This window comes from Anopheles bellator, chromosome 1 (genome assembly GCF_943735745.2).
Source record: "Anopheles bellator chromosome 1, idAnoBellAS_SP24_06.2, whole genome shotgun sequence".
Classification (NCBI taxonomy): domain Eukaryota; kingdom Metazoa; phylum Arthropoda; class Insecta; order Diptera; family Culicidae; genus Anopheles; species Anopheles bellator.
This window is the reverse complement of record NC_071285.1, coordinates 22,929,367-22,945,733: the sequence shown is the minus strand read 5'-3', so window position 1 is coordinate 22,945,733 and position 16,367 is coordinate 22,929,367. Positions and strand designations below refer to the sequence as shown.

General features: G+C 44.6%; 5 protein-coding genes across 5 annotated transcripts in view; 1 reads left to right on the top strand and 4 right to left on the bottom strand.

Annotated features, from left to right (window-relative positions):
* LOC131215241 (leucine-rich repeats and immunoglobulin-like domains protein 1) overlaps positions 1–4,034 on the bottom strand; it is a 96,414-nt gene extending 92,380 nt beyond the window's left edge. The window contains exon 1 of the mRNA XM_058209628.1: positions 3,962–4,034. Within this exon, the coding sequence (XP_058065611.1) occupies positions 3,962–4,034 (73 nt within the window). The remainder of the gene's footprint in view (positions 1–3,961) is intronic.
* Positions 4,035–5,611: 1,577 nt separating this feature from the next.
* Positions 5,612–6,603, top strand: LOC131215240 (carbohydrate sulfotransferase 11-like). The gene is made up of 2 exons (XM_058209627.1): positions 5,612–5,810; positions 5,870–6,603. Exons 1-2 carry the CDS (start codon positions 5,612–5,614, stop codon positions 6,601–6,603), a joined length of 933 nt encoding a protein of 310 aa, XP_058065610.1.
* A 2,619-nt stretch (positions 6,604–9,222) lies between these two features.
* Positions 9,223–10,292, bottom strand: LOC131215239 (carbohydrate sulfotransferase 8-like). Its single transcript, XM_058209626.1, has 2 exons — positions 10,025–10,292; positions 9,223–9,950 (listed from the first exon to the last, which is right to left on the bottom strand). Exons 1-2 carry the CDS (start codon positions 10,290–10,292, stop codon positions 9,223–9,225), a joined length of 996 nt encoding a protein of 331 aa, XP_058065609.1.
* Positions 10,293–14,294: 4,002 nt separating this feature from the next.
* LOC131216774 (splicing regulator SDE2-like) lies at positions 14,295–15,165 on the bottom strand. The gene is made up of 2 exons (XM_058211349.1): positions 14,906–15,165; positions 14,295–14,847 (listed from the first exon to the last, which is right to left on the bottom strand). The coding sequence occupies exons 1-2, from the start codon at positions 14,996–14,998 to the stop codon at positions 14,329–14,331; spliced, it is 612 nt and encodes a 203-aa protein (XP_058067332.1). The 5' UTR covers positions 14,999–15,165; the 3' UTR covers positions 14,295–14,328.
* Positions 15,166–15,656: 491 nt separating this feature from the next.
* On the bottom strand, positions 15,657–16,254 carry LOC131215238 (protein krueppel-like). The gene is made up of 3 exons (XM_058209625.1): positions 16,139–16,254; positions 16,032–16,068; positions 15,657–15,957 (listed from the first exon to the last, which is right to left on the bottom strand). Exons 1-3 carry the CDS (start codon positions 16,167–16,169, stop codon positions 15,657–15,659), a joined length of 369 nt encoding a protein of 122 aa, XP_058065608.1. The 5' UTR covers positions 16,170–16,254.
* Between the last annotated feature and the right edge of the window lie 113 nt (positions 16,255–16,367).

Genomic DNA, 16,367 nt, shown 5'->3' with positions numbered 1-16,367 from the left:
TAGGATCCTAGCCCATGGACCACGGGGGCGTGTGTCGTGGCAGGTACTACTATCGAAGGGTAACACGCTCGTCATCCGCCACCATCATCGTTGACGTCGTTTGGGAAGAAAATATGACGTGTTTCACCGGAGGACAAGCGGCCTGCTGCCGAGGCGGGGCGGACCTGGAACGAGGACTTGCCTTGGAGCTCATCTAAAAGCAGGGAGGGAGACGAAGTAATTCCGATATTTACTGAAATTGATTGCACGTCGATCGGGGTTTGCGAATTTTGGGGAATGGCGCTTTCGGTTATTTTAATGCCGAAACGCGCCCATCATCGAGTTCGGCGCAGTGCCTCGTGCCTTGCCTTGGCGATGGAGCCGATGGGTGGATTCTGATTTGTTTTAAATCGGTAAAACAATCGAAAGGTATACAGTTCGGTGGGTATGATAAGTTTGGCTTCAATGTCCATAGCCTGGAATTTGAATGGACCAATAGCGTAGTTAAAAGGCAACTATATCGGCACGGAACGGAATGAGGAATTTTATCAATCATTCAATCTCAATCTCAGTCATTTGACAACACGCTAGGATATTGTAGTGTTGTCCGGGTCTATGTTGCCAGGTGTTTTTCTACATTTTATGTTATCGCTGATTTCACATTTGGCCGTGATAATTCTAAGAGCCATGAACGGGATGTATCTCACGTAAAACTGAAACTTCGGCCTTACTCAACGCCACAAAATGGGACAACACATTGTTCCTGCCACAAAATTGCGCAATATTTAAGTCCATTGCAATGTAAGGTTTTTCATCAAAACCCTGGCGCCAGCTTAGTCTAGAGAAGAAATAAGTAAAATAATCATAAATATTAATCACCGAAAAAAGAACGACATCGTCTGTTAAATAGAGATTGTGATTTAGTAGTGACATACCTGTCGTTATGTTGGCACATAATGATAACACACGCATGTCACACAAGCCCTGGCGCTTAGAATTGAATGCATCCTCAGTCAGGTCCGTTGGCTAACGCAGACCAAGCATCCTCGAAACGTCGAAGAACTTTGACCACTGCGCCAGCCTCTCGAACCGCTGCGTGTATCTGTTTGCATCTGTTTAATATTTCCCAGCTGCAACAGTGCCGAGGAGCTGGCGCCGCAGAACGGAAATCCCTGCTAATGATTCCAGTTTTTCCCGACCCGTCCGCCGACTGCGAAACCTGGGAAACACTTTGTTTCGATTGAGGTCTAATCCAATTGAGCACTGTTTGTTTGCCATTGAAATATGAGCGCATTTCGGACCGGGACCCGACCCGACCGTGCGCCAGTGAAGTGCCCTCGCATACCGCCCACCATTAGTTATTCATTGCACGTCTATTTATCGAAAGCTAGTCCAATCGAACCGGGTCCGTAGTGCGTCATCTGTCGCTTCGCTCCGATACGCCATACGCGCTCGGTCTACGGTCGGGAAAACTTTGCGCGTACCGACGCACTGCTGCTCTGTTGTTCGCCTCATCAGTAGTTCGGCACTAGCGCCAGTAGCAGCGCTGGTCCTGGATGCAAATGCACCGAGCGGAAAGAAACATTTCCCGAAAGTTCGTTTTCGGTTGCATGAACACTTGGATCAGCATCACGCTACTTGAACCCTCAACAAGCACAACTGACCGGCAGCAGCGAACGGCCAACGAGGAAAACGTGCCCCGGTGCCGGAATCGGGTGCCTTTTCTTCGTGAGAAGTCTCCGCCCGGTTTCGGGCCGAGTTCCTCCCGGGGATCAAGTTCCATTCTCTACCGAGGCGTTCGCGGAAGCGATGGAGTCAGAAAAAGTTGAAAGTGGAACAGCAGCAGCAGCAGCAGCGCTAGCGGAAGAAGCTTAAACCGTCAACCGCCACAAAAGGCTAATCATCAATTACATCCTAGGACAGCATTTCGCCGTTCCAGTTCGTCTATCCATTGACGTCGATCGAGCTCGCAAACCATTTGCTGAACTAGTTTATATCTTGATTTGGGGAAAACTGAAACGCCGTTGCTCGCCGTATTCACTGTTGTGCGACGTGCCTCGGGAAGATCCGGGTCAATTCATTTCTCAAAGTCCCACCGTGGAAAACGAGTTCGAAAGTCCACTGTACGTACTAATCATCAATTGTCTGTCTAAAACTGCACTTCAACAACACTTTGCGTCAGATAAAACTCGGATATGAATTTGGAAATTCCGATGTTCACTTGGTACATGGAGCTTTCGGTTTTTTTACTGTCAAAACGCCGCAAGTTCTGGTAACACATGGGCTGAAAAGTCCCGAGCCTAAGAAATTTTTTCAAACGTTTTTCAAATTTTTCTATATTCATCAACGTCATCAACTGTTTTTGATGTATTGTTTTTAAAAGAGCCAAAATAGAATCACTCTTAGCACAATAAGTCAATTTATAAGTAGAAACACATGAAATTGTAATAGTTTTGTTTGGAAGGTTTGAAATAACTATAAAAAATATGAATGCAATAAAACTAGCGCCATTTAATGTGTTGCGCGCGGTACTTTCCAGCCCATGTGGTGACCAATAAAAACAAAACTTCTCTCACGTTCCCACGAGAGCAGGAGATCAGCTAAAGGCGTGCCGGCGTCAATTAAATTCAACTTGCTGCCCCCGGGGGAATAATGAACCACTAGGGACCCGGGGACCCACCCGGGTGCAACTTTGACCTTAAAGTTCTGGATCATCATTATTTGGAACAGTTGGAACGCAAAGTGTGAAAATTGTCTGTTTGATGCTACTTTACAACTGCCCGGCTGAAGCATCCTTGTCACTCGAACTACTGGAGGCAAAGTCTCCGAGATGGCCCGGCCCGCCCGGAGAGGCCAACGATTTGCTGTTTTTCTTTTTGCTCCTTCACCATGGAGCACTTTTAATGGGAACGTCCAGATGAAGCCTGGCGCGCAGGGAAAGAAAACGTGCCTTCCGAGTGGTTCCGAATTTCCGATCGAGACGTTCTGCATTCTAAGTGAGAGAGGTAAGTCAATGATGCTTCAGAGTAGTGGGAAAAAACTACTTTCTTTCTCCGTTTTTCCCCACACTCGGGACGTGACATCTTGTGGCGGTAAATAACGCCATTGGAAAGATACCGGTGCAGATGGCAAAAGAAAAAGAAAATTTGCCGAAACCGGTAATCGAACTAGCCAAAAACCGTACCGGTTTCACAATCAAATAAACTATTAATTAGAGTGATTCAGAGGCAGATCTCTGATTTTCTGAAGCAAACGGAAACTACAATCCGTGTTCCGTTTCGTTTAATTGGCCGGGATCGATCACGTATTCAAACAATCATGATAGCTGCAAATATTTGTATTTTAGTGCAAAACTAAGAAGATAGTACATTTATCTATTTAGACCTATACCAAACACATGCCAGTTAAGCAAGGTTTGGATATTTATTTCAAAAGTGCGTTGTTTGTTTCTTGTTAGTGTATAAACAAACCAATAGAGAAAAGGAACAACTTGTAGACTGATGTTAGTGTAGTTAAAAAACCTATTTTACTAAAAGCGACTCACCCTGCAATGAAAGAGCTCGCTGAGCTCCGCCTGAAGCATCGCAAGGGCTCCAAATTATCTTTCTGCTTTATTATTTTAACCAATCAAAAGACACCGATGCTGTTTTGGAAAGGATCACTTCAACGGCTATATTGCTTCACCTAACAACACACGACGATTACTTTGATTTATGTGGTTTTGGAAAAAAAAGCGATCGAGTAGACTCAACGTCATCAACAATCTCTCCTGGAAGCCTAGCAACCGGTTACGATACTGTTAACACTACCAAAGTCATCACTATCATCGTGTCGTACTCTGTACATCAGGTTATGTCTCTCTGGTGGGTAATCAAAGACTGAGTTCGTTACACTAGCTCGTGGTCGTGCAAAATCGTGAGCAACGATAAGAAGATGAAATGTGTATTGTCTTCCAGGGTATTTCCCGAATTGAGTAACTTACCGACATCGTCCCGTTCGCAGCTTGGGGCACTACTACAAAAGCGTCCCGTCTTCCTGTACGTGTCGGATGCCATTAATCCTAACAGATGGAACCCAAAATAAAACATAAAAACATGAGTTAAATTTATTCTTGCAATAATCGTCTCTAGTATGTCGAATTAGCGTCATACAAACTGGAATACCTTTTCTGAAACTCCTCTTTTGCTTTTTCGTAATGTAAGGGGAGCTCAAAAAGTATAAGTTCTTTTTCCCTGCACTCTCTGCCGCTTACTAATCTTACTGTTACTGTTTTTGCATCCGGTCGTAGGCTCTGCAAGTAGGTGTCCTTGTGATCTATCCTTCTAGCCCCAGTTCTCGGTAGATCCATCAGGTGCGCCTGGTGACAGCGGCTAGGACGTACTGAGACGACGACGTCGAAAACTGAGAAAACAATTGAGAATTGTCTCTGGTGCAGGCCAAGGCCGATCATGGTTTGCAGTCGAAAAGATTCATAAAGTAATCTGTATACGTTTTGTCACATTTTTTTACGTTTTATAGTGTAAAAACTTTCCTGTCGTGCAGAGTCCTGCCGTTCTGGTTGATGAAGTGAGCATCTGCTCGGTTCCGCCAATCGACACTATTCAACATCCTCCAGACGATCGCATTGGCCCCAAATGGCAAACACTCTGGGGACCTTTTTCTTGTACGTAGTTTCCAATGTCCGCAAGCGTGAGTGTTTGTGTTTGCGTTGATTTAAAATATGTTGCAGTTAACGCTCGCCAGAAGCCCGTTGAACCAAACTTCGCCAAACGTTGCCAAAAGTATTCAATTATTCAATTGCATTCGAGCGAAAACTTTGCCAATTTAGCGATGCACTCTTGAGGCAGCGGTGGTGCTCCCTCGCTGGAGCCCACTCCGGCCATAGTCGTATACCAGAGTAATTTTCATTCTCCGAACGGAAATTCATTGCGAACGGGGGTTCAAGTTTCGATTCGGGCATCGTAACGCTCGGTAACGAAACTTTAGGAACGCCCTACCTTCCCCCCTTTCTCTCTCTCTCTCACTTTCTGTCTCTGTGTCTCTCTGTCCATCTCGATGGGCAATTTTGTCGGCTGCAAAATACAGCCCGCACAAATTGGTTGCGAAATAATAAAAACCGGCTGATTGCTCCATGCTCTGTTTGTGCCACAGGCGTTGAAGGGCTATAATCCCAGAATTTGAGTACAGTTTTTAGTGCGATATATTTCGAGGTTTTGATTCTATATCAACTCGCTAGAAACGTTAACGAAACCCATTTTTGGATCCACTACTCAAACCAGCCCTTCCACGCTGTGGGAGCAAAGGTAATTCCGAAAACGTTGTTTGCACTATTAGAAAAACCTTCCAGTGGCGTCTCTAGTTATTTTATCCCCGAGGCCACTATGTGTAATAGACGTCAGTGTCTATGCAAACTTCCAAAAATACCTGACCTATATCAACAACAACAAGCTAGCATTAATGAAATTCTTTGTGTTTTGTCAACACTCAAAAGTGCGGCCCAACAACTGTTCATACGCGACAGCTCACTGTTTGCCTGATGCGAACCAAGTTCAGTACGAACCGGCTCTTGCTCGACTTTGCGACAAACCTAGCTACTAGGCAGTCAGTATATACGACTCACTTCGCTTCCAGCATGACAACGTTACACTGGTCGTACCGTGTTCGATCGCAACTTCGTAGAATAACGCTAGCCACACTGATCGTCGGTGCGCTGATGTACACTGTAATACTGCATTCGAACGGTCGGTGTCAAACTAAATCGCCAGCAGAGATAAACCAGGACCGGCTTCTGCATCTTCGCGAAGTATGCGAACGGACCAATAACGGAAACAGTACGTATGCAGACGGACTAAGCCAACCGTAGTTTGACCCAAGCATTCGATCATTTCAGTATCTCGGATCGAAACCTCTTTCTACATCCACATAAAGAACGAGAGCCTGCTGTACTGCTTAGTGTTCAAATCGGGCACCACCAGCTTGTTTTACAACATAAACCGATGGGCCGGATACAGCGAGGACCAGATACTGGACCAGCGGACGGACAACTTCATGCTGGCGCGGGTACACTACCCCTGGGAGAGCCCGGGCGTGTTGCTGACCAGCATGAAGAACTCGCTGTCATTCCTTGTGGTGCGCGAACCGTTCGAGCGCTTGATCAGCGCCTACGAGGAGCGGCTTTTGGGGCAGCTTCATCCGTACTTCAAAAATCTGTCGCACCAAATCTACAAATTGTACCACGACGACGGCATCGAAGACGGGATACCGTCGTTCCAGGACTTTGCCCGGTACGTGGTGTACCAGTTCCGGAATAAGAAAGACTCTGACCTCCACTGGCGACCGATCAACGAGCTGTGCACCCCGTGTCTGGCGCGTTACGACTTCATCCTGAAACTAGAGACCTTCGCCCAAGACTTGGCGTACTTTGCGAACGAAACCCACCTACAGGGCAAAATGAAACGCGTTCAGATGAACCACGCGCGCCGCGACCCTATCGATCGGTTGGTGAGAAAATATTTTTCCCAACTAACCAAACAGCAACTGGTGGACCTGTTGGAAATATACCGGATAGACTTCGAGCTGTTTGGGTACCCGTTCGACCGCTACTTTCAGTACGCGCAACCGTAGACTTAGATAGAGTAGATTTTTAGAAGGATTTTTGTAGAAATTGTGTCACAACTGTTTGACCAGCACGCACCGGCGCGTGTCTCCTGCCGCGATGTTACTTGTGGTCTAGACCAGGCGCCAGCCGAGTGTTTGCTGTCGATCAGTTGGAAAAAAATATTGTTTATCAATAAAGACGAGGTAAGAAACATCTCAACACGTGTCGCCGTCCTTCCTAGCGTTCGTTGCTGTAGGGCTTAGGGCTACATTTGGCCACTACTAGCCCAGGGCTTTTAATTTTTTTTTTTTTCGGCAGCAATACAAAATGTCTTATTCTTGGGTTCTTATCATACAAACTCTACGCATAAGAATTTTTTCATGAAAAGGGCCAAAATTTACAACTTTGGCAAGCATTATTTGGCTCCATGAGTAGTTTCGAATTTGATGGAAAAATAACAAAAGAGGAAATGATGGCAAATGATTGTCCTTAGCATGAACGCACTAGAGATTGATTTGTTGTCCTTTCTTAAACACACTTGCAGGAAGAACTGTGTTGCTGGTCCTGTATTTTCCTACATTTTCAATCTGTTTTATACTTTTATTGTCCTATTTTTGCAAGCACGTACCACTTGTACGAAATATCGTCAAACAGATTGATTTGTGTGGTATATTTTTAATCTTCATCTGGCAGCCTTTTCGGAGCCACTTTCCGTAAATGGAATTGGCTCTCTAAAATGCTTTTACCAATTGCTATCGAAGTCAGGGGGCAGTCATGATGACTTCCAAATTGAGCCGACGACACACCCGTGGCCGTGGTGGCTGCAATATGTTTGAACAACATTTTACAAACACACCAGGCCCTCGGCAACCAAGTCGATGCTGTGCGATTGTGCGATTGCATTATCATTGACTCGTTATTGAATCAAAACGGCATATGAAAGCTTACGCATCGAGCCGGGTCCACGGGGCGCAGTACTCCGAAACCAAACGAGCACCGCAATGAAAAGGCTAATAAGCCAAATTGAAAACCATTTTCGATTAGGGCAAATGAGAGATTGCGATCCATCATTAAAATGCACACGCCGAGAGTATCGCTGTCGCTCAACGGCAGCAGCAGCAGCGTGGCGGTGACCGGGGATCGAAATTTGCGTTGCGGGTTGCCCACAATCAATCTGATTGGCGGCACAGGATGTGGGGTGGACTCTCGAAAATTTGACATTGCGCGCCGTCCGGCCGTACGACATTCCTGCATTCCTGTCACATCGGCAGCTCCGTGAAATTAAATCGACGAAATTGAACAAGTCTTCGGCGTTTGCTGGCCGTGAGATGAAAGTGTCCCGTACGCAGAGATTATGCACTGTCCACGGCTGGACTTGAAGGGATAATTCTAGGAAACCGCACGCTATTAATCCACGAATACATTCTGTTAACTAAATAACCAGAACTTCCAGATACAAAAAAAAACTTTCAATGTTCCAAATGTCAACCTGTCCATATAGTCTTATAATCCATAAAATATTCCATTAAGCTCGGAGAATAGACGACACCATATCTGGTGAACACGGTACTAATTCGACTATTCGAGAATTTTTGGCCAACAACTTCGTTTAATATAAAACGTTAAAATAGATTTTTTAAGCCATTCCAAGACCAAAAATCCCACGAGCTTTAGCAGTAAACGGACATTTTAGCACCGAGCGTTAGCCAAGAAATGGAAAAGATTCATTCAGTGTGAACCATTGGCAGAACCTGTATGTGAGAAATTGATTCTAGATCACGCGAACATGCTGGAGAAAGGCTCATCTTCGCTCACGACTTCAACTGTGGACCCTCGTGTGGCTGGAATGAGTCCGAGTGCTTGAAGAGAGCAAGGCAAAAAAACACGAGTCTGCATACATTTGCACGAGCAATCAGTGCTTTACTTCCCTGGTAAGTTAATGAACCGTTCGATTTCAATTTCAATCCTAGAAAATGATTTCGGGATTGATTGCGTTTGTCGTAATCAGTGTTTGTCCCGGGGGTGGGTTTTGTTGACTTTTGGCAGAAGCTCGCCTCATCCTTGACGTGGCAGCGTTTGAAAATTATCGCTTCGCGCCTCGTACGATTCACACTTTAATGAAGATCGAGATATAGCACAAGTTCTCCGTTTTTTTTAAGTATGGAGAAAAACTGTTACGACGGTGCCACAATGCGAAAGCTCACCGAAAGCTCCGGTGGCCACAACACCTTAAGTGACACTTCTTATCGAATAATTAAACAACTGGCACGAAACTTTGACCACCGTAACCGTATCGCCCCAAAAACGGACGGTGAACAGCGTGGCTAGTTGTCGGTTCACGTACGCGTTGCGTCGGGAGCACATAAACTATCATTTGCATCAATTAAGCGAATTAAATTCCTCGAGCCTCCAAACCTCCAAAGTACATGGGTCCACCAAGGAGCATTGGGTGCATCACTTTTAAAGGAGGACCAATTTGCGACACCCAGCGACGTAGATTCGCTCAATTCGAACACAAAAAAACTAATCCTTCAATGTATGGGCTCAACAGTGTAACCTTTGGTGGGTCCTGTAAACAGCATCGCTAGCAATAAGAACCCGGCCGTTTAGCTTAAAAAGAAGGGGCAGTTCTATTGTTATCACATTTATTGCGGCACCTTCGGCACTTGAAAGTACTTCTCGGCCGAATACCCAAACAGCATGAAGTCGATCTCGTAGATCGCGTACAGTGCATCCATCTGCTTTTGGGTAATTTGTGAGAAATACTTTTCGATCAACCGATCTACAACATCCCGCCGGGTGTGGTTAATGTGCACCGGCTTAATTTTGTCCCGCAGGTTCGTCCTGCGCAGCAGCACCTCCACGTCCTGGGCGTACGTTTCCAGCTTGATGATCAAATCGTACCGCACCAGGCACGGTGTGCAGAGATTGTTCACCGGACACCAGTGCACGTCTAGGTCGCGGCTGTACGCCACGTCCTCGATGATGAACTGCACAAAGTCCCGGAACGAAATGACGCCGGTCCCGCCCGGGTGGTAGCGCTCGTAGATGGCTCGCGAGACCCGCGAGTAGTACGCGTTTCGCATGCTGACCAACCGATCCTCGAACGCACTGATCAGCCGCTCGAACGGGTGCCGAACGATGAGGAACGAGAACGAGTGCTCCATCGAGTGCATGAGAGCCGACCGGGTCAGCTGCGGGTAGAACTTCCGGGCTAAGAACAGGTTGTCGATGTGCATGATTTCGTACTCGGTGTAGCCGGCCCAGGAGTTGAAGTTATAGAACCAGGAGCTGGTCCCAGCCTTAAACACCAGACAGTACAGCAAACTGTTATTCTTGCTGTGCAAGTAGAACGCTGGATGAACGCTTTGGTCTGGGGAAGCACAATTGGGGAAGAAAAAACCGTCAGTACATTAGGTCGGGTCCAATGCTTCGGGTTCAACATACGTCCGCCATTATCCAGCCGATTGCAGGCATTCCGCAGGTGGGTGATTCGGCCCTCGAGTATGTCCTGCACGCCCTCCTCGGGGGGCCGGTCTCGAAGCCGGACACATAACAGCGTCACAGTAACAATCAACAACAACAGCACCACCACTCCAATGCATGCGGTACAGGCCCCCTGCAGGTTGGACACGTTCACTGCTGGTTGCGGAGTGAATTTCCACAACTTTGACGACGTTTTTCGCACCAAGCGCCTGATGTTTGTTACGATCATTTTGAAGTGTCTCTCTCGTTGGCCTATGACGATGATCACCACAACGGCCAGCCAGGACTAAGGAAATGACGAGTCAAACTCGGGATAACTTTGCCTCTGAGGGCTCACCTCCCAACTACGCGGCCCAACTTTTTATCGTTCTCCGACCACTTATGAATGGCGGGCCCAGTACCGTTGAATCGAACAATTCACCACTTGGCCGGGTGTGTACAATCTTTCCGGATTTTCTGCGTCATAGCCGGAGCAAACAAGCGGCGGAAGGAGCGCGAAAAACACCTTTGCCCAGACACCTTTGGGCAGACGGAGGAATACCGTCAACGTGAACATGAAGCTGAACTGTTATTGTTTGCCCCGTTGCTTTAAGCGAACAGCCAAATAATGTTCCATTATTAGATGTTGTGCCGACAGCCAGCCGTTGGTGTGTATGCTAATCGGAAGCTAAACAACCGTTGCAGTTGTTTTGGGCAACTGTTTCATACCACTTATAGGCGCAATTTAATTCGGGATTACCTCAAAACTATTACCTCATAAAGGGCTTCCCCAAACAAATTGGCAGCTTTTCGGTTGGCCATAAAATGTTTTCGCTTTAATATAGCGTTTGATTGAAGAGGATGCAGATGACCTTCTCAGAACTGCTGTTCAGGTTTCACTTTCAGGTACTGATTTTGAGAACTATTTTTCCTTCCTAGTGACTTAATCCCCGTTCCTTTATGCTGTAAGCTGTAACAGACGTGCATCGCCCATAGAATATTACAATAAGCAAAGGCTTACATAAAGTTAGACGAATTTTACAAAAAACTGTATGGGAATATAACCATAAATCCTTTACAGCACAAAAGTAACATTCTTTGAATTGGTGCTCTAGAAAAAAAATTTGGCGGACGTTCCCTTACTTATCGTTTAAAGTTATATGTGTTGACCGTTAATTATTCTACCCGTATTTATTGGATGCACTAAATTGAAGCTCTTCTACTCCGAAACCCCGTTGCACCAGACATCAATTCCATTTGTGATAAGTAATAAATGGAAGGAAAAATCAGAACTTCGTTCTGAGCTATCTTCGTGATATAGTCGAGTGACAGACGCTGTGTAAAAACCGATGGTTTCCTCTTGAGGTGCCCTTCGAATTTCTGTAGTAATGCGGATTCTCACAAAGCTCGCTAGAATGGCAATTAACAAAATGGCGGACGAAACGTTGCGTTCAAAGTAGGGATGAGGCTCTTGAACTGGCCCTTCCTGTGGCCATTTCCTGCCATAACCCAGCTGGTATCATCCCATCTCCACGCTACACCACGCCATGCCTATTTGCTTCGCTTCAATCATACATATGCATTTCTTAAGAGGACACAAACCTAACCTCAACTGCAGGGCACGACCGCCTTGGTGGCTGCTTGGAAAACAAATGGCGTCACGTATGCTTGCGGATGTGGAGCTAAAATCAATTTTCATCGAACGTGCATAAAACATACAAAACCCAATCTACGTGAGCTCGGGCGGCTTGCCACTCGGTAACACGGGGCCCGTGACTGTTTTTTTGCCCCCCCCAAAAACCGGGGGCCAAATCACCACCGGAGATCACTAAGCTCCACCGCATATGTTTGTTGTTTCTGGTGGCTGCCGCTTTCGTCGCACAGCAATTGATAGAGTGCAGAGCGGGGTGGGGTGTGAAAATGAAAAGTCCGGTCCCTCGGTTCCGCCAGGTAGCCACGGCTTGAAGGCAGTCTTTAAGGAGCACGAGAGGTTCTTCGATCCCGTGCCGTTATTTGCTTCAAAATTCAATTCTTCTCACGTGACGGTGCATGGTGAGGGCGCAGCATCTAAATGGCCTCATTTGCCGTACGCGAGGATCACAAGCGTCCCGAAATAGGTGCTTCACGTGCAGTAGAACGGAACCGGACGCAGGCACTGACCAAAGCCCCCATTACCTAAGACAACATTAGCCAAGTGATGACACAATCGGCGTACAGTTGTTAACTAAAAACGGTTTCTTTTTTTTATTCCTGTTCGAACTTTGTTCCGCCAAGTTGTTTTGCCAAGAAAAAAGCACGAATCTTCGTAGATCTCATGCTGGCAATATTACTCTGCGTTTTGCCTCGATGCAAGTCAATCTCTTTGTTCATATTCTCACGAAAAACGGACCCAATCGTATCGATAATTTATAGGGTAAAATCATTATGTTTGGAAAGTAATGACGCCTAACGTAATGGTGCCATTACTAACATATCTGCCCTTAAAAAGGAAGCTTCAGACAAAAGATGGTGCACAGCCATGCTGGGATATGATTTACGGCCTACGGTTAACCGTTCAAGCCGGCCACAGAGCGCTTTCGTTCTGCCTTTACTCGGTAAATTATGTTTCTTACTACTTTCACTGTTTTTTACTGTTTATATCAATCAAGCTGATTATGAAAACATTTACGAGCTTGAAATAATGACCGTTTATCGATTAGTTGATTTAATGCGTTGCTTTCTAAAATGGGCGTTTGTATTGCTTTGGCATCGATTTGAAGATGAGTCTGTTAGCAGGCACAACATCAGACACACTTTAAACAAATGAACCAGGCGAATGATTTCTTTCTAAAGTTCAAACTCTACAGTACAGCTATTTACATGCTCTGCATTTTTCGTCTCAGACCGCAAAGCACAAAACGATCGGGGATACGAATATTGATTGGAAAATGTAAGCAAGGGCGTACAACTGAACCGCCCTTCGCCCCGTTGCTAATGTATACGCTAATTTAGAAGCGGTAAAACATGGGAGCGAACGAAGGCAGAACCAAACTGGGCGTCTCGAAGGGAAAGTATATTGATTTGATGTACGGAGATTTTATCAGTGACTAACTAACCGAGCCCAAAATTTAAATCTTCGCTTATACGCTACGAAAACCCCTCGTCAGATGTTTTCGTAGATCGAAAAATTTGTAAAACTCATCCAGACATGAAAGTCCATTTTGTGAAAATAGTTTATTACTTAGCAAAAGAGCAGCATGTTCTTTTTAAAACAATCTTGTTTGTATTTTGGAAATGAAGAAAATCGAAGACTTACCCAGCATCTTCCTATTAAGGGAATAGATTATTCACTCGCCGTTTTTTGACTTTAGATTGAACGATAGTCTGTGAACAAGCTTGTTTCATGGAAGTACCTTTTTATATGCTAATGTCAATCCGTTCAAAAACCCAAACGTGGCTACGTTAGCCGTTTTACGTATTATTTTATCGCTCCATTTTACGATTTACGATTTTACGATTTTTACCTTTGCACAATCAAAACAACCGCGCATGTGAAGGTAGTAAATTTACATACAAATGAAAAAACTAACTGCGGTCTCTGGGAAGATCAATATTTTGTTGTTTTTCATACGGGGGGGCACGATGCTGCACAACATATTGCGCCTAGTATATCTGTGAACACAAAAATGTACCTAGCTAGGCAAGGGATCAAGCTGTGACGAATCTATCAAAACAATCTCACCAATGTCTCTCCAAAGAAGCTTAGAATAAGCTGGAATGCACATGTAAGTTGAGGTATGATTGAAGAACACAGCTTGTAACTAAAAAGTGCTCCACTCTAATTACATTTAAAAATTTGGATGACAGGCGTAGAGCTATTCCTAGGAACTGCTTTTACATACATCACTCTCCAGATTGAGGAGATCCCTCATATCAAACACCTTTCAATTGTATCTCGTTTCCTAGTTTCAAATATCTTGAAGGACTTAAAGTGTAAAATCATATAGTGCTAGTTAAGTAGAACATGAGTGTAATTACATGAAACACGAAAATATGAAAAAACGAGTCAATCAGAAATGGATTGAGAAAAAAAAATATAAAAATATTTTTGGAGCTCATAAATGGGTTGAGAATTTGCGCCCAATCCGTTGTGTAGTTTCTTCATCTGATCGTAGTTTAGCTTAATACATTCTCTTTTGTGTTCATAGTCAGTTCAAATAATATATTTCAACACGTAATCGAACCCACCACAGGCCATTGATCAATGTTGCTCTCGGACGCAGAACATTGGTTATTATTTAACCCGGTTAAGAATCTGTCTCACTTCCTGAAGAAATATGTTCCATCCCAATCCACGCACAATCACGGCCTCTTTTAGCGTTACCTCTGTTTGCGGCACTGCGTTTTCTTTTGCTTGCTTTTCCCAATCCTTCATTTATAGCCTCTTCCGCAATATCAACCCCGTAAATGCTGCCACGTTGGTGCTGTTGATCCTCAACATTTGGTTTGGAATTGGTAAGTTTCTCGATTTGGCTAAGAATTTTGTTGTGATCATTCTTTGAAGAATACTGCTGTTTCGCCGTACACGCCTTCAGTCGCTCTTCCTCATTGATGTCACGCAAACGGCGCCCACTCAAATCACGACATGCGTCGCGATTGGTGGTTTTTTCAATCTGTGCTCCGATTGCACGCAGCATCGAACCAAAACCTCCCTTGCCACCGGTAAGCCTTTCGTTGATCCGTAAAGGAACACTGCTGCGCAAGTTGTGCCATGCATCAAGTCGCCGGCCACATTGAGTGATGTAGTAGTCTTCTGGAGCAAGGCCCTACAAGAAAGCTTAAAATAAAATTGTTTTGCCCAACATGAAACGAACGGATAGCTACCTTCCATATTTTAATTGCGGATGGAATTTCACACACAATGCTGGAATCTACAGTAATCTGTAGCAGATCGTTACCATAGTACAGTGTGTACATTTGAAACTAAGTTTACGCAACCCCAGCAATTGAAACAAAGAGAATTATATTCTCCGCTATTTCGAGAAGAGGAGCTAAAAACTGAGGCAGCAACTCAAGATTAGAACGATTTGGCTTTAACTTGTATTGGGTGTATTGTACACGTGTATTTTTAATAACTTGCGGAACAATATGCCGGTTGTTGATCTCAGTAGAAATCAACAAACATTCGAATGTCAAACTGGTTTTATAGTAGAGTCTATGCATGCTATAATGTAGAAGTCTTCTTGGTACTCTATCCGGTGTCATCTAGTGTCCTTTCCTATAATGCTGTAGCTGTAGGGTGACTGAGAACCAATATTTGAAATATATTGCCAAAAGGAAAAAAACATTATGAAGTATAGAACGAATCTCTTGACCTGAACCAGTGAAAGAAGCTTTTATTGCCGTTTATCGTCGTTTGGAGTGGAGCAGCAGTGGAACCTGGAGAGCTGGGAGTCCTTCTGCAACTCCAACAGGCATAACGAGGGTAGCAGCGGCGGTCAACAGAAACTGTGGAGGGCGAACGACGATATGGGGGCATTGGGAGGTTTGCCGTTATCGGTAACAACTTTATAAATAAAAAGTGTGTGCTATTAGGTATCAAAGCAACTCATTAATCTGGTGTTGCGAATGGTTTTTATTTGGGGTATCGTAAACTCAAGAGATAATTCAGCGCAAACCGGAAATCACCTTCTGGTTGGAGCATCGATGGAGAACCTCCCTGGAAGTGTTCTTTGTAATGATCTCGTAGCTCTGACTTCAGCTTAAAGGAAGCCTTACAGTGATGGCAAGGGTAAACTTTGTCACCGATATGCTTGCTTAGATGCTCCTTTAAATCGCTTAAATGGCGGTATTTACGATCGCAAAAATAACATTCATGCGGTTTTTCACCAGTGTGAGTGTTCATGTGAACCCGAAGTTGCTTAATACTGCTGCACCTGCAACAAGTAATGGTACTTCGATAAACCCGATTAAATTTGAATTGGGAAAATGTAATGTTTAAGATGATTACCTCAAGTTGCAAATGGTACATTTGTGTGGACGTTCGTCTGTAATGAAAAACGAAGAAACGTTATTGATAAATGAATGAAAGCATGCAATAAGTTTATGTGATTTTACCTTCGTGAACAATTCGACGATGCAATTGCATTCTTTCTTTTGATGACAATTGCTTTCCACATAATTCACAAGAATATCGTTTATATTTCGTATGCCTTGCCTCGTGGGTTTTCAAATTACCTGTGCACGACAGAAAAATAGTGAATCATTAGGAAAACTAGTATTATGGTAGCAATACAAATTATTCCTACTGAAATATAATTTCTCAAAGCTACCTTTCATCTTAAAT

What these genes read in the sequence shown, in the direction of transcription:
- LOC131215240 (XM_058209627.1), top strand. Translation starts at nt 5,612, where the DNA reads ATGACAACGTTACACTGGTCGTACCGTGTTCGATCGCAACTTCGTAGA. An exon ending in ACGGACCAATAACGGAAACA is followed by an intron (nt 5,811 to 5,869) that starts GTACGTATGCAG and finishes CGATCATTTCAG; the next exon opens with TATCTCGGATCGAAACCTCT.
- LOC131215239 (XM_058209626.1), bottom strand. Translation starts at nt 10,292, where the DNA reads ATGATCGTAACAAACATCAGGCGCTTGGTGCGAAAAACGTCGTCAAAG. An exon ending in TCGGCTGGATAATGGCGGAC is followed by an intron (nt 9,951 to 10,024) that starts GTATGTTGAACC and finishes GTGCTTCCCCAG; the next exon opens with ACCAAAGCGTTCATCCAGCG.
- LOC131216774 (XM_058211349.1), bottom strand. Translation starts at nt 14,998, where the DNA reads ATGTACACACTGTACTATGGTAACGATCTGCTACAGATTACTGTAGAT. An exon ending in CCGCAATTAAAATATGGAAG is followed by an intron (nt 14,848 to 14,905) that starts GTAGCTATCCGT and finishes GCTTTCTTGTAG; the next exon opens with GGCCTTGCTCCAGAAGACTA.
- LOC131215238 (XM_058209625.1), bottom strand. Translation starts at nt 16,169, where the DNA reads ATGCAATTGCATCGTCGAATTGTTCACGAAG. An exon ending in TCGTCGAATTGTTCACGAAG is followed by an intron (nt 16,069 to 16,138) that starts GTAAAATCACAT and finishes TTTTCATTACAG; the next exon opens with ACGAACGTCCACACAAATGT. An exon ending in TGTACCATTTGCAACTTGAG is followed by an intron (nt 15,958 to 16,031) that starts GTAATCATCTTA and finishes TACTTGTTGCAG; the next exon opens with GTGCAGCAGTATTAAGCAAC.